The sequence below is a fragment of the Lissotriton vulgaris genome, chromosome 9 (genome assembly GCF_964263255.1).
Source record: "Lissotriton vulgaris chromosome 9, aLisVul1.2, whole genome shotgun sequence".
NCBI lineage: Eukaryota > Metazoa > Chordata > Amphibia > Caudata > Salamandridae > Lissotriton > Lissotriton vulgaris.
The window spans coordinates 224,933,915-224,956,967 of NC_141697.1; the positions used below are offsets into that span (position 1 = coordinate 224,933,915).

Genomic DNA, 23,053 nt, shown 5'->3' on the forward strand with positions numbered 1-23,053 from the left:
TAGATTTTGGGTCAATCTAAATAAATATAAGTTAAAAGTAGGAAAAGGTAAATAATATTTTAAAATACAGGTAACACAATAAAAATTATATTAGGGAAAGCACAACTCAGTAGATGAAGTAACACTGAACTCCACAGTTTAAAGAAAATAAAAGGATTATCTGTGAGGAATAGGTTGTGGGCTGTGTGGGGTGTTAACCCTGCTCATGCAACAGCTATAATCCCAGATAGAGTGAACCACAAAAGTCACTAAATGAACCTGTGCTCAACCCTCTGCTGGACTGGCACAAAAGCAGTGAGGCTTCACTTAGCAGCAATGTGTAATGTATTTATGCAGCATACTAACAGTAATAAAGTGGAAACAGAACACATAGAAAAATCCCACACGGATTTAGAACCGGAATTTGTAAAGTTTAAGGTACAAAATAGCACATAATAGATCAAAGGGCCAAACACGGACATCTAGTCAAGCAAGATCGGCTCAAAGTCAAAAAAACTGTGGCCGAGCGCGAGTCAGATACAAGAAGTGGATTGGGCCTGGTTGGCGCTTATCTTCGGACATTTAGACAAAAAGTGGCTGAGAAGGCATAAGTTCCTCGAGGCAAGGCTGAAGGCAGTACCCGAGGAGAAGGCGGTGTTGCCCTGAAGATCACCACATTCAGACTTAGTCTCTTTCTCAGCAGTTGAAAATCTCCGGCAGGATGAGAAAGAAGGCAGTAGCCGACGAGGGCACCAAGAGGCTGGATACCCCTGTTACAAGGACCAGTAAACAGGATTTGCTGCTGCACAGCAGAACGTAGTGGGAGCGGTGGCGAAGTAAGGCCAACCAGCGAAGCACCCTGGGTGGGTAGTCTAGGTAGGTGGGTAGTCGAGGAGGTTCGTCCCAGTCTCCTCTCGGTTCTCAGAGCAGTTTCTCAAAGCAGGATTGAGGCAGAACAGTCCTTCCAGGTGCAGCAAAGCAGTCTTCTAACTGGCGGGACTCCTCCGTAGTTATGGAGGAGCGTTGCCCCACAGCCTGCGCCAGCAGATGGTAAATAAAGTGACAATAACAGTTATTTTCATTTTATTTCTGCTGTCTGTCCGAGCACGCAATGACTATAGGGAGTGTCAAAGAGGAGTAGAGTGCACTCATAAGTGTGCATGTGTAAAGGCTGGCCAAGCACACATGCTCACTTATGTTTCTCCAACATGTTACACAGCAGGGTTGGAGAAAAGGCACTGGCTCCAATGCATCGTCTGAACGATTAATGTGGGCGCACAGACCAATCTTGGCGCTGCTTGTCTGTACTGGGTGTGGAGCCTGTGCCCTAAGGGGTCATCCCCTTCCGTCCTGACGGCAACGAGAGGAGCAGTGAGGTAGTCGGCGGCGGAGCGGAAGGTAAGTCTTTTTTTATTTTTATTCTAACCCCCACCCAATCTCCCCAAACCCCTGCCCTCCTCCTGCGGCTACCCTACCACTCAAGATAAGTTGCGGCACACCTAATCCCTCGATGGTACTATTATAATAGAATGTGTTTCCCTAGGTCATGATGAAAAGCCAACTGTGGCGTGGCTTGAAACATGACAACCTTTTAGGAAATCGGATACATTATACCCTTTTTTCCTAAATCCCCCTTTTTTATTCATACCAACTAGGTCAGAATAAATAGATGAACCCAATAGCCAGGTATTTTTAAGACTCACTCCAGCACACCAACCCCCCCCCCCCCCATACCTATATTTTATATCATCTCCTTCATCATTGTATAACCATTCAGGAGCTCCCTCTTACCCCATATTGTCACAGCATGCCCCACTCCGTAGCGGAACGGGATGGACCCAATGATGAAGTATGCCACCAAGTGGTAACGCAGTGGGTGGGGGTTTAACCAGAAAACTCTGTTTTCTCCAGTGGAGGGTTAGTCTCCTTTGTATAGCTGGATTCTTGTCTTTTTGTTGTGAATATGATTTGAAGGACGAACCGAGTACACTGACAAGACCGAAATGCTGATCTTTGGCAATCACACCTCCCCCTGGAACGACATCTGGTGGCATGCCGAACTAGGTCCCATTTCCACACCAACAAACCACAAACCGTCCAGAAAAGATGCCATTTAGATACTGACAACCAAATATAAAGCCCTCCACCACCAAGGACCTGCATACATGAACCACCACTTGAACTTCCTTCAACCGTACAGAAACCTTCCCTCTGCCTCCACAGATCCGCCCCCGCCACAATGGAGCCTGTTCTTTCTCCCACCTGGCCAAGTCCTGGAACGGCCTTCCTATCCACCTCCAAACATCACCTTCGCTGGCAGACTTCAGAAGAAACTCATGACCTGGCTTTTAGACTGAGCACAGCAACCCAGCATCTGAATACCCACACAGCTGATAAGCTGCGCTTCACAAATACTGACTGATTGACACAATAATTCTGCAGGCCCACTAGTAGCATTTAATTTATCAGCCCTAGGTATGTGGTATACATCTTTACTAGGGTCTTATAAGTAAATTAAATATGCCGATCAGTTGTAAGCCAATTTTACCAGGTTTTAGGGAGTGAGTAGATGTACTTTTGCACTGGTTAGCAGTGGTAAAGTGCACAGAGTCCTAAGGTCAACAAAAATGATTTCAGCAAAAGTGGGATCGGTGAAGTCAGAAGGTTTGAGGTGACCCTTCGGAGAGTCCAAAAGACTGAAATTATTAATTCAATAGTAATGCAAACAAAACAATAAAATAGGTTCCAGATTGCTCTGACAATCTTAATGCAACTACTGTATAAAATAAAAAAAATCACATCGAACCTAGTAATGCATTTATTTTTGAGGCAATGAACACAAACAGCATTAAAGACTTCGAGACCAAAAGAGGGGAAACAAGTCATCCTGGCTCAAAATAGGAGGCTGTCATGGAAGTCTGAATGGGCGTTATGTGGCGTTATGTGGAAATATTTCCAATCACAAGTGGCCAAATGAACCTTGGAGGGTTGCTTCTGGAGAAAAGAAAACGTTTACACTCATCCCATCTATAATAATGTGGGTTCAATCATATTAAAGATGATAACTTTTGTAAAGGAAGTTCAAAGCACAATTATTGCCTCTGGGTCCTTAATCTAATAAGAAACTTTGTCATGAAAGCTAAGAAATCTTTACATTCCAGGATAAAACATATTCAGAAGAACAAATCCTTTGCTTCACCATCCATGGTGATAGGGTGGCAATAAATAGCATGCCTTGACAAATCTTAAAACTATGGATTTCCTATTCGATTTGTATGCGGAGGGACAAGTTATTAGTATGGAGAGGTGTCTGTGCAGTATGAACAGGAAGCAGATAGGTTACTAGATACCCTTACCTACAGACCTCCATCAGGGAAGGAGATAACTGGTTTCAATTGAAGATTAAGATACTTGGTAGTAATGGGACGTGACCAAATTACTGAAGTGATGTTGAAAAAAGATCCAGATCTACGGGGCACATTCCTTGACCCTCTGTTTCACTACTGCTTTATGATTGGGTGTGTTTGGATAGTATTTAATTTCCCTGTACAAAAAGTGCCCAGGAAATGCGGTTAGAAGTTATCATCAAATATCCCCATCAAAGAATGGGGCAAGGTTTCAGCAAAAGCACCATTGAGCACCTTCAGTCTTAATATATGGAATTTACTATTATATTGTGTGAGCAGTCAGGCTTCAAAGTCAATCATTCTATATTGAACAACAAAGCTGCTGTACAATCTATGCTGAAAAGATATTTAAGAGTCAGGAAACAACTTGTATATGTGGTATTCATAATTTTCTCAATAAAGTTTGATAGAGTTAATCGACATACTCACTGCAGAAAGTTAGTGACGTTGGAGAATCCACCAGACTCCAGAAACTGATTATTGTATTCCTTTCTTCTATCAGGTGTAATGTGCACAATACTGAGGGTAGAGGACTGTCCCTGAACACTGAGACTCAAAATGAGTTAAAGCAGGACAGCTTATTAACTCCACTTCTCTTTGCATTGCATTCATAAGATCTCCCTAGATTAACTGCCAATTTACTAGGTTTCCTGCGAAACTAGGGTCTTGTCCCGTTTTGCACCTTAATGTAAGCTAATGATATGATCTTTATTGATCTTACAGCAAGGGGTCTCCAAAGATGTGTGGATGAAATTAATGTTTGTGCATCCACTCATTCTCTGAGAATCGAAGTGCAAAAAAGTAAGGTAGTGATGTTTAGAGGTCAAAATAAGAAGAGTCACCTAGAGTCACCTAGAAACTAAGTCAGGAACTAATGTAAAAGTATATCCTTATTTAGGAAGAATCCTGTCCTTTGACTCACCCACTATACATCAAGCGACTGAGTAAGTGGCTGATGCACTAGCCCATTGGAGAGCTTTGGCTCCCTCTATAAATGCTTAGGAGGAAGACACTTTAAACATCTAATTTCCATCTGTGCTACTCTATCCAATAACCATACACATGCCAGTCTTACCTAAATAAAGTGTATAGAGATCTTATATAAATTGTCTGGCTAAGTCCTAGTTCATGTCGAAAGGCTGGAGATCGGATTTTGTTGAGGGCTTTTTTCACCCTGGCTCTGGCCTGGGTCATTTGCTGGGGTGATCGACTATTACACTACCCAAATGCCTTCCTTTTTTTCAGCTTCTTTTGAAGCAAGGTCTTTTTAAACGGACTACGAAACCTTGCCTATGCTCTGCAACTGGGACTAAAAGACCCGACCATCAGACATTTCTCATACCGACCATTAAAAAAAGTTTCAAAAGACACAGGGTCTCGAATAAGCTTTGATAAGGGCAGGGAACATTGCTCAAAACTATGGAACAATAGCGGAATTGGCCACAGTTAACTGAATCCAACCCTATATAGACTTCGAGTTATTATGTTAAGATGTAATGGTCTCCCACTGAGTGCCACAACAGAGGCATGGACAGGCACCCCCTCTTGCTGTATATATTTGAAACACTTGTATGAGATGCATTCAGGATTTTAATTATGTGTTTTTTATTTGCCAGACCATAACACAGGCTAGAGCTTTCGGTTATGTTCTTTGTTTTTAAAATATAATATTAAGTCTATAAGTGAGGTATTAAGGTTTAGACAGGCCCCTATAAATGATCAAGTTTGTTAAGGTATTTTTAATTTGTTCAAACGATTTCTGAATTTGCATTGGTTTCTTGAGTTTTATTCGGTATGGACTACATTATGTTAGTGAGTTGATCTCAAGTGGGGTCTACCCAAACCAAGAGTTTTGATACCTAAAATCATTTGCCAGACCTGTAGGCAGGAAGTATAGACTATTCACTTAACCGAAGCGTAATGTACTGAACGCTCGAAGTGGATACAATATTTTTCTAATGAGAGTCACAGTAAATCATCCTGGCAGTGGCCATACCTAAACTGGCTGATGAAATAAAAGGACACCATACTCTTGGTGGGAACCATCAAATGTTTTCTACTAAAAAAACGAAAATATAAAGAATTAGTCTAAACCTCATTTCAGACAGCTATTATCGAAGACCTTAACAACAATATTTGCAGCAGTTGGGCCATTTAACCAGAAAACAGAGTGCATGAGTTTAGACCCATGTTCATAACGGACTTCTGGCTGGTTGAATCTGTGTAATGAGGCAAAGTCAGACCCGTAATTCTTATCAACAATGATGCAGAGAAAGGAAAACATTACTTACCTTTAATACCTTGGACACTATGGACAAGACCTCCACGTCCATAGGGTGCCCAGTCAGGCGCTATGTACCTGGAGGTCACGTACATAGCATCACCATCGGAGCAGCAGCCGCTGTGTGCTTCTCCAGTGAACCAGCCTTGTCACACCCCGCTGCGTCTGGACCACTAATTCACATGGATCTCATTTAACAATAATAGCCTTTTTTTAACAGTGAAGTCACTGCAAACAGTCAATGCATAATCACAAAATACAGGTACTAATTTCAGAGAATGATTTAGTACAGCATTAACCAAACACAGACCATGTTCTATGTTCAGGTAAATGCAGAGTGGCCCAAATGAAAAGGATAACCACAAAAGGAAGTAGTGAATTAAAGCAAGGGAGGAAGCAATAATGTGTTGCTATAAAAACACCTTAATTTCTATCCAATGTGACATGCAGAAAATAGCCGATATTCGGGTCAGATCGAGCGTGGAAACAAGTTTGTTTGTATTTTAGTGTCAATGAAGTTTTGAACCCTAAAAATAATCATGGGGTCTCATCAGGACATGAAGGTAGCTGGGGGGCCTACCTGCAAGAAATACATTTCTTTTTGCCTCGCATTTCTTAGGTATTTAAAAGAAAAATGAAACCATATTGAAATCAACAATATGAAAAAATACAATTTACATATGACGACAGCTCTTTCTTTATACTTTATTTTGGTTAGTCTTAACCATAAAAGTACATAAATGTACATATGAAAAATAATCACAAGTCATGTACTTCCAGTGTGACAATATCTACATGCAAGCACTTGTGCAATATAAAACTCATTCCAATCCGCAAAAACCTCATGAATGGGTCCGTCAGGCTCATAGTGAGGGACTAGGCGATCTTCACTGCTGGTGCCTACATATGTCGCCTGTTATGTTAAGGGTTTCCCTCCCAGGGGAGACAGACATAGACAACTGTCACCATTGATTAAAACTAGAGCACACCCAGACTACAGTCAGCATCCGAGCTCGAGTCCCCCACGGCTCGCAGGCAAACTGATTGAGAGCTTCAGATATTGTACAACCACACAGAAGATATAAGAAAGGTCTGTAAAATATGGAAGAAAAGAGTGAAAGAAAAAATTAATAGAGTTTAGCACAAAAAAAACAATAACTAGCAGCCGAGAAGCAAATACCCCATCACATGTGAGGCATCAGGTAACCAGTAACAAATAATCTTCGAAAATTATCAATGTGGTCTATCAATCTGTTATGTACGGGTATACTATGACTTTACAGGTCGGTACAGAAGGTATCACAGCATTCACTCACAATTTTCTACAAAGTCTCATTGTGTGTCAGTAATGTGTTTCAGGTCTAAGCTCAGAAAGTACCTCTGTTGAAAACTTGCACCCCACCCCCTCATACAAGGGGAGTCTATCATTTATTTTACAGATCAGTTTTTTGAAGGTCACCATATCATGTATGCCCTCCAGCCACTCTCGAAATGCAGGAGGTTGCTTCATTTTCCAGCACTGTAAGAGCCTCATCCTTACGACCCTTAAGGCAGTGGCTAAATTTAGTGTCAAGTAAGAGGGCAGATTAGAAAGGTCACTTTTATCGGGAAGTAGAGCCAGTCTTCCATTTAAGTCACTTGTGACCATCAGATCAACTTTTATACATGTCCAGAGTTGCCCCTGTATCTGTGCACATTTGAGCATGACCACAGAATATGCACAATGTCACAATCTTGTTCCCCACATCTCCAAAATTTAGAATCAGATTTTTTATATAGATATATATTTATATATTTTTTCAATAAAATACTTTGTACTACAGATTGACACATCTGTAAAAGATAGTATAATCCTAATGTCAACATGCTGGTGACATTAGATATAGAATGTATGTACACCAACATAGCCTAAAAAGAGAGCATTGAGGTCATTCAACAGATTCTGAACACATATCCAAACCTCATACAGGTTTCAACTAAATTCCCCAATAGATCTTTTGACAACTTTGCATAGAATAATGAGCACTATGAGCAGTGCAGCAGAACCTCCATGCTCTGAATCTAGTGAACCTGTAGATGGATGCTTTTCAACAATTCGCACTCACCAGCAGCGGCTCCTCCGTTATAGTGAAGGAGCATCACCCCTCCTGCCAGCACTTTAGAAAATTTTAAAATAAAACAACAGGTTTAAAACCTGTTTTATTTTTCTTGTGTCGAGTCTTGGGGGCGGGGCTAGGGTGGTGACACGAAAGAGGGAGAGTAGTGGGCACTGACTTCACTGCCGGCCAAACCCACATGCGCAGTGAAGCTCTATCCAACCCCAGCTGCATTGCTATGGTTGAATAGAGAAGGAACAGGCTCCAACTCTGTTCTGGAGTGCAAATCATCAGTGCTCAGGACAATCCTAAAGCTGCTCTCATTCATGGCAGCAGCTTCAGGATTGACGGAATGGCTGGCTCCCGCATGTGCCTGCCTGGAGAAGAGAGGAGCAGAAGAGCGCAATGCGATGATGGAGAGCAACAGGTAAGTTATTTTTATTATTTTTTCCTATTTGTCTCCTTCATCCACCATTCCCCCACCTCCTCGACTGCCTTCCCGCCTCTTTTTTCCGACACAAGCCGCTCCTGGCACTCACTGACAATAACCCTTTAAGAATGTTTAATAAATGTTGGAAATGGTATACAGGTGACATTTCTATGATCTGGACTGACTCACAAACTTTGCCGGAAATTTTGATAACTAACTAAATCATTGACACTTCTGAAAACTAATCCGCAGGGGATGTATGTCGTTACAATGCGATGTTTTACATCGCAGTACTTTACGACGCATGTTTTACAACGCAAGTCGTTACCACGACTAGCGTTGTTGGGGGCTGGATAGTGAATTGTTTAATTTACTATTCCAACTCCAGTCCCCGTGGATAGTAGGGAAGGAGTTGGATAGTAAATTAAACTATTTACTATCCTGGAGCACCCTCCCCAGCACAATTCGTTGTTACAACTTGCGTTGTAAAAGTTGCGTCGTAAGGGAACTGCAGTGTAACATCCGCTTTGTAAAGGATGTTCCCCAATCTGCATGGATCCACAATATTTCTACCACCCAGCGTAAGTAAACCCACTTGTTCTGTTAAAACAATACCTCACTTGTGTGTGGGGGCCAAGTTACGCCATCCTCGACGCACCCAGGTGTCTAGTTTTCAGAAATGTGTGGGTTTGGTAGGTTTCACTGGGAGCTGGCTAAGCCAAAGCCCAAATTCACACACAGGAACTCACATTGCAGAAAACTGCCATTTTCAAGTGAAAATATGGATCTGTATATGTTGCATTTTGGGCCCTTTCCTGTTGTGGATGCAAGGCCCACCCGCACAATTTGGGTACCGTTTTAATTTGGAGACATGTGGAAATGCGGTGCTGAGGTCGGGCCACAGCACCGAGTCGGCCCTTATCGAAATTGCTGACTCGGTGAGATGGACGCTTGACCGAGGGTCGAGGGCGGTGTTAGTGCTGCTGGATCTTTCAGCAGCATTCGACACCGTCTCTCACAATATCCTGCTGAAAAGGCTGGAGGACCTTGGGGTGGGTGGCGCTGTTCTAAAATGGTTCTCATCCTACCTCTCAGACCGCACACAGCAGGTCTTCACTCCTCCATACACTTCCCTTGCCAGACCACTCAAATGGGGAGCCCCTCAGGGTTCTTCCCTGAGCCCGCTCCTTTTTAATGTGTATTTCACCCCCTTGGCTAAACTGATCGCCCAGACGGGGATCAAATCCACTCCCTACGCTGACGACATTCAGCTTCTCTTCACTTTCGACTCCCCCCTCCGCCTCAGCTTTTGATCCACTGAAATCCTGTCTTAGGGATATCTCGAGTTGGATCGATGCCAACTCCCTCCGACTCAATGCTGGAAAAACGGAGATCCTGTTTTTCAACTCACCATCCCCTCTGGATTCTAGTATGTGGTGGCCAGAAGACCTGAGCCTAGCCCCCACCCCCAAAGACTCGGTAAGAAACCTAGGAGTACGCTGGGATAACCAACTTAGCTTTAACAATCAGGTACAAACAGTAGCAGCCTCCTGCTTCGAAAAGATCAAAACAATAAAACGACTTATCAATTACCTGCCGGCGGACTGCCGTAAGACTGTGATCCAGGCACTGATAACATCCCATCTAGATTACACCAATGCCCTCTACCTTGGTATCACAGCAGGTCTCTGCCATAAACTTCAGACGGTCCAGAACGCCGCCGCACGGCTGGTGGAGAGAATCCCTGCTAGACACCATATTTCTCCACACCTCCGCAAACTACACTGACTGCCCATAGCTAAAAGATGTGTATTCAAGGCCATGACACTGGCCTTCCAAGCATCAAAAGGCAGTGGGTCGGCACACTTGAAAAATGCCCTGCGACCTTATGCCAACTCTAGGACTTTACGCTCCAATAACCTTCATTTCCTGGAAACTACCCGATTTAAACGCTCTCGGGCAGGTGGAAAAACCTTTGAGGTCTGTACTACTCAGCGTTGGAACAAGCTCCCACTAGCCTTACGCACCTGTCAGACAGAATCAGCTTTCCGTAAATCCCTGAAAACACATATATTCTCTTCTTAAAACTGGATATCTAATTCTAATTTCTAATTTAAAACATTTATAAAGCGCAGCGTGCACTGTACGGTTTCTTGGCGCTAGTAGGGGGTTCGGCAACTGAGGGCAAAGACAAGGAGCCTGTGAAAGAGAGACGGGGAGAGTTACACGGGGAAGGCCTGATTGAAAAGGAACGTTTTTAGATCCTTGCGGAAGGAAAGATAGTGGGTGGCAGAGCGGAGATGGTCAGGGAGGGAGTTCCAGAACGTGGGAGCCAGGGAAAAGAAGTTGGTCCCACCCCACTTTTTGCGTTTGAAGCGTGGGATCTGAAGGAGAGACTTGGAAGACGAACGAAGCTCTCTGGTGGGAACGTATTCTTTTATTAATGAAGAAATGAAGGCGGGGGCAGTGCCTTGGCGGGCCTGGAAGACCATGCAGCCGTTCTTGAAAAGGGAACGCTCCTTTACGGGAAGCCAGTGAAGCTCCCTGAGAAGGGGTGTGGAGTGGTGATAGCGTGGGAGACCATAGACCAACCGGGCCGCCTGGTTCTGGATCATCTGGAGTCTCCGCAGGCTGTATGCTGGGATGCCATGGTAGAGGGCGTTGGCATAGTCCAGCCGCGATATCACCAGGGCGGCCATGATCAGCTTAAGTGCCTGTGGGGAGAAAAAACGGGAAACAGTGCGGATGGTTCGAAGAGTGAGGAAACAGGAGGAGACCACAGAACTGATTTGTGAATGGAGGGTGAGCTGGTTGTTCATTTTGACACCCAGTGTTTTGACCGTAGTTGAGGGGGAGGGTGCGGGACCAAGAGAAGAGGGCCAGAAAAGGGAGTACCAGGGGCTGGAAGAACCACCGGTGAGAACCAACTCGGTTTTGTCCGGGTTCAGCTTAAGATGGTTGTGGTTCATCCAGTCCCTGATGAATGTCATGGTTGACTGGAAATTAGAGACGGAGAGGGAGGAGGAGGATAGATCAAAGATGAGCTGGAGGTCATCCGCATAATTGTACACGGTAACCTCCAGCTGCTGGAGTGCGAAAATAAGAGGAAAGATATAAAGGTTTAAAAGTAAGGGAGAGAGAGAGGATCCCTGGGGAACACCACAAGTGACAGGAAGTGGGGTGGTAGTAAAGTCTCCTAACCGGACCGCCTGGGTGCGGTCCCTCAGAAAGGAGGAGGGCCAGACCAGAGCTGATCCCCCGATTCCAGCCGCCTTGACACGGGAAAGTAGGATGGTATGGTCCACTGTGTCAAAGGCGGCGGATAGATCGAGGAGGACCAGTGCCTGGTGTTTGTTATCATCCATACCCTTTCTGAGGTTGTCTAGGACTGAGACCACAACTGATTCAGTCGAATGCCTAGGACGGAAGCCGGCCTGGCGGGATGCCAGTCCCCCATTAACCTCTACATGGGCGCTGAGTACCGCGGTGACATGGCGTTCCAGCACCTTGCCCAAAAAAGGGAAGCAGGGAAATGGGGCGGTAGTTGGCTGAGATGGACGGGTCCGCGCCAGGTTTCTTTAAGATGGGCACTATGGTGGCTGCTTTGAGCGCAGGGGTCACTACACCCTGTGCAAGGGAGCTATTGAGGAAAGTGATGGGGGGTTCAGGACAGCAGGAGTAGATTTGTTGCAGGATTCGTGCCGGACAGACGTCAGCCGGGGAACCCGACTTCACTTTGGGAAGTATCTCCAGAAATGTTTCCTGAGTGAGGGGGGGAATGGAGGTAAGATGGCGTTGAACGGTGGGAGGGGAGGGATCAACAAAGGCAGGCGAGGGCGGGGGGATGTTGGCCTTGATGGTTACGATCTTATCCAAGAAATAGGTGTTGAGTTGGTCGCATAGAAGCTGGGAAGGAGGGATTTGGGGTGAAGTTCTATCTGAGAAGGCCAGGTCATTCACTATGCCGAAGATTTCCCTGGGTTTATTTTCGGCTGACATTATTTTTGTTGAAAAGTAGGTGGTTTTTGCGGCGAGAATTGCAGTTTTGTATTTGGCCAGTGATGTGAGAAAAAGGGTTTTTAGTAAGGGACAGTAATTTTTCCTCCATTGCCTCTCCTCTCGTCGGACGCTCAGTTTAAGCTCTTTTAGGTGGTCGATAAACCACCTGTTGGAATCCTTAGGTCGACGGATGGAAATGCGGCGTAGGGGAGCCACTGAGTCACAGCCTCCAGCCAGCCAGGTATTAATGGCGTTGGCTTGAGAGACGGATGAAATACCAGAAAGGGTCGGAGTGGAGTTCCGAAGCAGGGAGGTCAAGGAGGGAAGATCCAGTCTGTTCCAATTCCGCGCCCTGGTGTTTTTGGCATGCGGAGCTTTGGATACCGGATTAAGAGAGATGGAGAAGGAGATAAGAGCATGGTCGGACCAGGGACAGGGAGAGACAGTCACCGAAGACACTGGGAGGTTGAGGGACCAGACCTGGTCAAGTATGTGCCCGTGAGTATGAGTGGGGACAGTTATATGCGGTACAAAGTTGAGAGAAAGAAGGGATTCTGTGAGTTCTTTCGAGGCAGTACACTCAAGTGGGTCTGAGGGCCAGTAATTGAAATCCCCTAGCACCAAGACCGAAGCGTAGTTGACCACTAGGTTGGCCAGCAGGTCTTGAAATGCCGGTAGGAATAAAGACGAAGACTGGGGTGGGCGATACATTAGGAGGCAAGTAATCGGGGGGGAGAAGAAAAGGGAACGGACTACCAGGAAATCTGTGGGGGGGATGGGGGGAAAGGGAAGGGTTTGAAAATTCAATTCAGATCGAGCGATTAACGCCACACCACCACCAACCCTGCCCGTCGGGCGGTCGGCACGTAGGGCAACGTAGGAGGGGGGAAGGGTAGCCAAGAGAACGGGGAGGGAAGAGTCACAAAACCAGGTTTCGGTCAAGAGCAGTAAGTCAGGCTTCTCTGAGTCGAGTAGGACGAACAGCTCATGATGGTGCTTGACCGCTGACCTGGTGTTGAGTAGTAGAACAGATAGTGACGGAGACGGATATCTGACCCTATGGCCTCTATTTTCAGAGTTCTCAGCGCCGGGACGCCCCGTTGGGGCCGCTGCGCGCTCTACAAAATACTCAAATAAATAAATAAATCGGAAATTTGTGGCTCCTTGCAGATTTTGGAACTGTGTGTTTTTAGCAAAGTTTGAGGTTTGCAAGGGGTCCTAGGTAAGAAATCCTTGTGAGAACCAAACAAGTAGTGTGAGAGCGAGCAAACACACACTTCCCCCATGCATGAACGGACCAGCCAAGATTCTTAGAGGAGCAAAAGCAAGCATCACCACTGAGGCCACCAGCCATGTCCATAAGACTTCAACATGCACCAAGAGGAGAGTGCCACTGAGACAGTCGACGTCCTCTCCGACAAAAGAGAAGATAAGCTTCAAAGCTTCCCTAGACGTCTTTCACATAAGGAGCCTGCAGCTCTGAAAATGATGTTTCCAAGTGCCAAGTTTGAGGAGCGTTACAAACTAAGACTTAAAAATGCGGAGGCCAAGTCAGAGGTATTAGTTGGCATAATGGCAAACATAAAATAAGCCCAAACACAATGTGTGAAGTTTAAGTGTGACACCAGCACCACAGCGTCTACGGAAGCCGAAGGAGCTAGACTTCAAAATGAATGCCACGCTGCAAGCATACGAATCAGTTTTTGCATCTTTAGATTGTTACATGTGTATGGACTCGAACGGCAGCCTGGAAAGACTTAAACAGATAAAGACCATGAGAGTCCAAGAGAGGCAGGCAGAAGGATATTTACAGAGCCGTAGGACGGTGCACTCAAGCAATTCAAACACAGAGGTGTGATTATGTAATTGTTCCCGGATACAAGTCCTGGGACAAAGGGACTGCAAATATGAACAATCAGTCCGAGATACAGGCTTCCATGTGGCAGGCAGGGGCGGACTGGCCTTTAGGCATTCCGGCATCGCCCGAAAGGCTGGTCTGACAGGTCAGTGTGTGGGCCAAGTTTTGGCTATTTGTCGGCCTGCTCTATGATCTGCTGGGCCGGTTTTTACTGTAAATGTCCCCAGTATTAAAAGAAGATATAAGATAGTATGCGACAAATGCGCAAAAAGTTTACGATAAAGTGCTAACAAAATATAGATTTTGGTATTACCCATACATAGCATAATTTGTTTTGTAATTGTCCATTAAAAGCACACACTCTGTAGCTCAGTTGGTAACTCCCTTTGAATAAACCTGCCACCAGGAAGCTTCAAGTGATTCTATCTACTGAAGCCAATACCGCCTTCCAAGCACCCTGTAGATTTGCATATTAACCAGTTGTGCATAATTAATTTCTATCAGGAAAGCAGGCAACCTGGCAAGAAGGCGTGTTTACCAGTCTCCCCGTCCCTCGGTTTCAAAGCACAGGAAATTACATTACACTTCTGCTCAAGAATTTCAACTGAACTCTCGGAATTAAGCGCTCGGGAACGGTTCTCGTGTCAAAAAGTATGGGAACTGTTTTACTTAGATTAGAAAAGTATTGGCACCTCGTGCCTCTCCGATCCGGCCAACTTCGACCCCCCCCCCCCCCCCCCCTTAAGAATGATTTAAGAAAAGGGTCAAGGAGACATTAAAGACCATCTGATAATCCATTGTTTATATATGGAGAAAATGTAAATTCAAGAACATGCTGTATGTATTGACTTTGAAGCTGTAATCTAAATTACCCACAAACACTGAAATAAAAAAAAATGTGTTAAATTGAATGCAGATTTGAACATGCTCGTGAGGAATAACAGTAATTGACAATTCTCTAAACTCAAACTTCACACGCGCAGGTTCTACAGAGGCTGCCACCGACCTTAGCACACATTGGGATTCCCCACTTGCCTCAGACTGCTTAGAAATTCACGAATAAAGGTAGAATGTTGAAATCCTTCAATTAAATGTGTTTGTAGAAACTTCAGGCACAGAGCACTGCTGCAGCAATGACGACACACATCTACAGCCACCTCCATTTTCAAAAGTGAAGCACACCCACACTATGTCAATGGATGGAGTGGGCACGCATCCACTGACAGGTTTCCTACTTGGGCATCATTTTGACACATTTCAGAGATACAGGAAAGGTTTTAAGAATTAGACTTTAAAATTAAGGTAATCGCCAAAGAAAGTCATATTTCATAAATGTATCATTACGTGGATTTAACATTTTAAATAGAAAGCCCATAAATCAGTTTTCTAGGATGCTTCCTCTATACCCCTATCCACCACAATAACAAAGGGGCTGATTACAGCAGACTGACTTGAGTCCATCCGCCATCGATATAGGGACTGGGCCGCCCCCGCCTGTAAGGCAGCGGTCGGGCACCCCCGATTACGATGAGACCACCACTGTGGCGGTCGCATCCTGCAAGTTTAACATTGCGGCGGGTGCTGCTAGCTGCAGCACCCTCTGCAATGCTAAAAAAGCATGCTGTGCGTTTCACTGCACTACGTGGCAGGCACCACACGGTGCCACCCATCTGGTGCATGCAAATGTACCATGGGTACACCCCCCCAGTGCACAAACACCTTCTACCAACACAAGGCCCCCAAATCCAATCCCCGCCAGCCTTTCCATTACGGTTTCACCACATGGAAAGGCTGGCTTTAAGCAGAATCGTAATTTGGTGGACAGTGCCTGCTAGGCACCGACACCGTTCTACACATGCTGGCCGAGTCTGCCAGGCAATCGGAACGATTGCCTGAGGTGGACCAGTGACTGGCGGACTTTGCGTGCACCAGCACAACCCCAGCCATCATAATATGGCGGGCAGAGAAGTGATTGGCGATGGCGATGAAACCACCAACTGCAGCCTGCCGATGGCGGTAATCGACCCCAAAGTCCTCTGAATTTAGAACATAATACAGGGCCATCTACTTTTCCACACCAAAGCAGCGAGTCTCATCTTGGAAGATGGGACTAGAGAACATTTATACAATTAAACTGAACAAAAATTAAAGGAAGCTGGGTGTGGAAAGAAGGTGGCAGACCACCTCTTATAGCAAAAGACACACAATTGATGGACAGAATGCAGAACAAATCAAAACATTCACCCCCAGGCAAGAGATGTGGGTTAAATCTATCAATCTTTTGCTCACCATGCCACCCCAGTCTAGACCATATGCAAATCAGTCTTGACACTGTGCCTCATGGGAAAGGTCCAGCCCGAACTGCCTAGTCAGGTCCTCCCTGGACCGGAAACAAGCATCCTAGGACCGGTTTCGGGGTTTCACCCCTCTTCAGCCAGGATAGCTTGATTCCAGTGGCATAGTGAGCCCAGGACCCACGTCTGGCCATACCTGGCGCACTTAGGGAGAGAAAGCAAAAGACACACAATTGATGGACGGAATGCAGAACAAATCAAAACATTCACCTCCCTTCAAGAGATCTGGGTTAGATCCATCATTCTTTTGCTCAACATGCCACCCCAGTTTAGACCTGGCCATATACAAATCAGTCTTGACCCTGTGCCTCATGGGAACAGTCCAGCCCGAACTGCCAAGCCAGGTCCTCCCTGGTCCGGAAACAAGCATCCTAGGACCGTTTTTGGGGTTTCACCCCTCTTTAGCCAAGATAGCGTGATTCCAGTGGCATAGTGAGCCCAGGACCCACGTCTGGGGATACCTGGTGCACTTAGGGCCAGAAAGCAAAAGACACACAATTGATGGACGGAAAGCAGAACAAATCATGGGATCAGTCAAGAGATCTGGGGGTGAATGCTTTGATTTGTTCTGCTAAGGGAGGGTTTGCAAAGGTGGACTCATTCAAATCAATACCCAAATGGGAATGGGTTCACATTCATGATTTTCTAGAGACTTTACACCTTATAACCAAGCCACTGAACACACAATGCTAGTGTTTGCCAACATCTTTCAAGTCTTCTACACCTGCTTAGAAACGGGCTTTGAGCAGGAAGATGTTGGATTTCACCGAATTAACTCTGCAGTCACCCTAGTTGCTCCCTCTTTTGTCCTAGACTTTTAGAGCTAACAGTAAACATGATTCTTACCACTTTAAGCTCAAACAACAAGCAGGCAAGACAACATCAGAAACACTGTTCCTCTGTTTTTTTGGCAAAGGAAATGAGCTAGAAAAAAAGTGAGAACACTTTCATAATTTTTATTCATATGGCTCAAACTCATTTGACCCAAGAACGTTATCAAAGGGACCTGTACAATAAAATCCGTTGTTAAAATCGTTTGATGTATGTCCCTATGGAAGGGTTCATGTATGTACGTTTGTGGTATTTATAGAGCCTGAATTTAGTCATAAGAAATCATAGCTTTTCATAGGGTCTAAGACAAAGGCACAGTCAACGTGTTATTGTAGAAGTAGTGGATTCCTAGAAGCAAAAGTGGTTTGTTACTGAGGTGTGTCTTCAGCTCATTCCTAAATTGCAGCTGGCATGGGGAAGCCCTGATAAATTTGGGGATGTTGTTCGAGGTCCCAATTAAATAGATGGGTGAGGCCTGATGCCTTATTTGTTACATTTTTTATACTTCATCTCCAGTCTAATGGTTTCCAAGATATGCAGAGAGCTGTCAGAAATCGTGTCATAGTGAGCCAGAAAAGCTAGGGTGCCAGTTGTATTGGATTTGTTGATGATGCAGTTGATTGACGGTGCAGGGTGTCAAGAACAGGCAGAGGAGTTACATCAGGGTGTGCGGTATGTGGTCATAATGCATCAGGCCATTGATTCTGTAGTCCTGGTACCCCTAAGAAGGGGCATCAGGGTGGATGGAGCCTGGGAGCCCATGAGGCAGGGCATCACCACCAAGGAGATGCAAGAGTACAATGGTTTGAACAACAATTCTGAAGTCGCTTTCTGGGAGGGATGGTTTCACTTTCCTTATGAGAGTACTGAGACTAGGCCATCTTGGTTTTCTTGGCAATGTGTTCCTTGAGGGTGAGACTAGTGTTCAAGGTGAAAATAAGAGACTTGGCTTTGGGTGAAAGTAGGGCTTGAATCCATCCAAGTTCAAGTCAGTGAGACAGGTTTAGACTAGTTGTCACGTCTTAGTCTTGGCCAACAGCAAGAACTCTGCTTTGATTGGGTTAAACTTCAAGTAGGGGTCAGACATCCAGAAACGAATGGGATGCAAGCATTGTTTGAGGGGCTGGAGGTCCAGGGCAGTGTAGACCTTCAAATACAGTTGTGTTTCAGAACATTGGTGAATTTCTATATTGTTATCTATGAGTAGAGCCCCATGTAGAGGTTGAACATGAGCATAAGAGGGAACCCTGAGAAGCTCCACTGGCGATCAGGAACTTCTGAGTCTGGAGGTGCCCGTGTGAACAAATTGGTGTTAGTTAGCTAGGTAAGAGGAGAATTAGTGCTGGATGTTTCCTGTGAACCCCATTTAAGTCTTCAGGGTGTGGATGAGAGTAGGGTGGTCAACAATCAAATGTAGCTGAAAGAATCAGTAATAGATGAAGTCAGGGCTCATCTATATCTGTGGCTGGGGGGAAAAATCTACGATCTGTGAATGCGCTCTCGAAGTTATGTATAGACCATTTCTTCAACGATCTGGCTAAGGAAGGGTGGATGCGAGATTGGAAGTAGTTGGTAAGGTCGCCAGAATGGTTACTTCAGCAGTGGGACCAGTTGCCCTGTCTTGAGAGTTCCAGGAAGAGGCCTTGAATCATGGAGGTGTTGACTATGGTAATTGGGAGTGAGAGAGCTTCTCCAGGGATTGATTATAGGTGGTGGCTTTGGGGGGACCAGAGGGTCTCTGCAACGTTATTGACAGACAAGGTTGAAGAATGACCACAGTGAAATGTAGTGAGAAGGAGTGCGTGTAAGAGGAGAAACCATTTTGTTTTTGTCAATGCGCTGTTGAGTTTCTGTAGTTTTTCAATTAAGCAGTAGTTGACAGGGTGGGTTGGTGGAGTGTTTGATTAGTTTGAAGAGTATTCTGTTTGGGTCAGTATCAGTAAAAATACTAGTATAAAGTAATAACATCTGGCTGATATGATAAGTTGTCTGCATGTTATGAGAAGGCATTTCAGTAGAATGAGGTTGTCTGGTTCTGTTTTTATTCCATTATTTTTCCTGGAAGTGCAGTGTACCGTTTGTTGTCAGCAAGTGCTTCGAAATACCAGGTTGCTGAAGGCTTCTGCCTGCATATTAGTTGGAGCATAGATATTCAAATAATTTTCCAGAAATGCATAGTAGAGTGATGACATCAGACCTGAAGGTGGCAGGGCAAGAAAGAAGTTTGATCTTTAGGTTGTCTGTGGAGATGTCTTTGAAGGATAGGAAGGTTTGGTGTTTTCCTTTGGGTTGACCCTCATGTATTGTTTGGAATCTGAGCAAGGGATGCCAATGAGAACAGTACAGTCTAGGAGTATGGGAAGCTTGCACTAGATGGTTGGCAATGTTGAGAAGACGATGTACAGCATGTGTGCTTTGTAATGTATTGATGATGTAGCATACTGTACTAAGTTGAGTGTACCGATGGGGTTGGGGGTGGAGTCTCTTGTATTTTTCATGCGTCAGTTGTCAGAGAGGCTGAAGTTCCTGAGGAAAGTGGTGTGAGTATGATGAACAGATGAGGTAATACAGAGGTATGAGTTGTGGAGACAAGAAATTGGCATGAGAGGAGCTCTATGAAATGGAGTGTTGCTTGCTTGCTTACACATAGTGCAGACTAGGAGGACTTTTGGATGATGATGATGGTGAGGCGTCCTTAATTTTTATGAGCCCCACCCACTTTCTGGATGCTTTACCCTTTGAGAGGAAAGACATCTAGGTTGACGAGTGATGTGGTGGTGCGCAGGTTTCTGTGATGAAGAATGCATCAAGACTATGAGATGTTATAAGGGCTAAAGCATGGTATATTGTATACCGTTCACTGATGAGTATGAGTTGGAGTATGTGCCTGATGCTTTCAGGGCGTGCAGCGTTTAGAGGGGTGTCTATGAGGTTGGGTTTGTGTATTGTGAAGACGCTAAGTGAGTGTTTTGAGATCTAGGTCTCATGTGATTGCTGGGATTGGCAATGCAGGGTGTTTGGTGAGGCACATGAAAGGAGGTGGCAGTGATGCAGGAGTTCTAGCCCAAGCCCCTAACAGGAATACATCTGGTATGTGGTTTCCATTAGTTGGAGATTACCAGGCAGGAGGATGCCCGAGGAGTGGACAGAAGTAAGGAAAAGGCATGAAGGTATGCAGCGTGATAATACCCAATGGAGAAGCTGTAATAGTTCTCTACACAACTTCAACTTGGGGACAACATAAGCTCCATCGAAGTCATCTTCTAAGGATACCTACAAGAATACCAAGCTGCAAACATAACTGCCTTTCCAGTACATCCCGATTTCTTAAAAAATAAATACCCCCCCCCCCACCCCAACAAATAATAGGAAAAAAAGAGAAAGCAAACTCATAATTGAGCAAGGAACTAAATACAACATTTGAAAACAATTGTTTTAATCAACAATTTTCATATATGACATCTAAACCAAGTAGAGGGTAAATAAAATAAGTGAAAAGTTTAGGGGCATCCCGAATGCTGCAAGCTAGCAGGAACTATTTTCAAGATTAGATACAACACTTGCCAGGTAAAATACAGTAATACAAGAGTAATAAATAAGGCATCTGAAATACAAATATATCCAACATGAAGACAAAAGCTGTTATTTCTGGTGAGCATACCTCAAGACAACTTGTTTCACAGGACTCTTTCAAAAGGTTGGCATCATTTAAGGACTGCTCAAGCTCTTCATACTAAAAACATAAGTGTATAAGTTAACATATATATATATATATGATAAAATATAAAATACTGCATTTTGCAAATCAAAGCGCTCAATATGCAACTTCTGTCCAGATCTGAAATTGCACCATTCGAAAAGTTTTTTTGGGCTGTTAAAACAACCAGAAATAAAGTAGCAGATCAGAATACATCTTGTTGTGCCCCTCGCCTAACGGGCGCACTTTATATTCCTTGAGGGTGCTGAAATGAACATAAAGAAAATAACAAGGGGTTCTAAGTTCATAAGAGTTTGGGCTATATGTACGAACACCTTTTCCCCAAGACTCAGTCTTGTCATATGTGTGCAGTGAAACTATATCTGCCATTCTTCTGTCGCTTCCATGTGGACATTGGGTGCAGTTGAAAGCTTGTTTGAAAACTCGGTTTTCAGGAGTTTCCTCAAAGAGAGGTAATCTGCTTCTAATCGGAGAATGGGGCCCAGAATCTGACAAGAATTTACGACAATCTACTTCATGCCACAACCATTGTACGCAACTCCCTCCATGCCACTTTAGACCACTCTATGACACTTTGTGCCACTCCACAACACTCTATTCTTCTCTATTCCACTCCACTCTACCCTATTCCATGCCACTCTACGACACTCAAGTCAAATCTACCCACTCCACGATACTCCACTGTTCGCCACTGTTCACCATTCCTCACCACTCTACTCTATTTCACTAACTTTAAGCCATGCTGAACAGCAGCCACACTGGTGTACAACATGACTAAAATACATTGGCAAAGCTAATAGCTCTTACATAGGCAAGATCCATTGGTTTTGCTGCTAGATAAAGCGGTCAGCCTTGACATGTTGGCCGCATTTGCATACCAGTGTCTATTTGACTACTAAACTGCTGCACAATGCAGATTACAACTTGTGGCTGCAAATGACTTTTTTTTTCTAACTCCTATGATTGTTGATATGTACATGTTGATATGTATATGTTATTTTATTTTTAAAAAGTACCCGAACTAGGGGAATTATTAAATGTTATATAGTAGCAGAGAGATTAAGAACCCATAGGAGACTATGAATTGCACCTCACAGGACAATGAAACAAAGGACTATCAGTATATGTTGTTTCCAAAAATGAAGACAAACGCCATCCCGGATAACCCCACTCACTCCTTCCACCCGTCCAGCAGGGTGGAGTGTTTAACGGTATTGCAGACAGCTGGGAGGTTGAGGAGGATCAAGTTTGTGTGTTGCCCTGAGGTGGTCTACCCTACTATTTGCCAGTGCTGTTTCTGTGCAATAAGAAGATCTGAAGTTAGACTGCGGATCTTTTAGAATGAAGTTATGCACCACATGAATGGTGCCAGGCCTGCCCAAGCATTTTCAATGTACATGAACATAACAGGCAGGACTTGCACTTCTCTGTGAAGTTGGAAAAATATATGCTTGAAAATGTGTTGCCTTCAAATATAAAACATCCCGCTGTGTGTTAGAATGTGTTACTTCAATTTTCATTAACAAGCTACATGCTTAAATCTAAATTGTATTGGTGAAAAGAAATGCTTCCGACCATTGCAATTCCCAATATATTTGATAAGTTCTACTAGGTTTTCCACCAAAGGTCACCAAACTCCAATCGTCGCCAACATACAATTAGCAGCAACACAAGCTCTGGTATCTATGTGAAGGGTTCAAAATGGTCTCATTCACAAGGAATGTTTTTGCCAACTCAAGCTTGCTAACAACGAAGAAAATCGAAGTCTTGGGGCAGACAACTCACATATGTACCTCTATTTGGACACCCATGTTATCCCACCTTTCTACATGCAAATGAGAATTCTCTTGCCCTGCCTTAAGAGCTCACAAGTCGACCGGCTTTATTGTTAATGAAGCAGTTTACATGGCCAGTGCTTTAAATATGAGTCAATACCTGCTTGGGTTAGATGGCTGACAAGGGGGGAAGGAATACAGAACGGTGGAACGTAGTTGGAAAGGTGTTGTGGAGCTATAGCAGACACTCGGTTTGATACCACAAAAACATTATAATATTTAACAGCAAAGAGGATTAAATGAGACTTACCGATAAAGGACGGTA

The 23,053-nt window shown here is 44.5% G+C and overlaps 1 protein-coding gene across 6 annotated transcripts in view; it reads right to left on the reverse strand.

Moving 5' to 3' along the window:
- MIA2 (MIA SH3 domain ER export factor 2) overlaps positions 1 to 23,053 on the reverse strand; it is a 702,601-nt gene that overhangs the window by 347,688 nt on the left and 331,860 nt on the right. For all 6 annotated transcript variants that reach the window (XM_086937351.1, XM_086937350.1, XM_086937349.1 and 3 more), the window contains exon 10: positions 20,897 to 20,968. In XM_086937351.1, the coding sequence (XP_086793477.1) occupies positions 20,897 to 20,968 (72 nt within the window). The remainder of the gene's footprint in view (positions 1 to 20,896; positions 20,969 to 23,053) is intronic.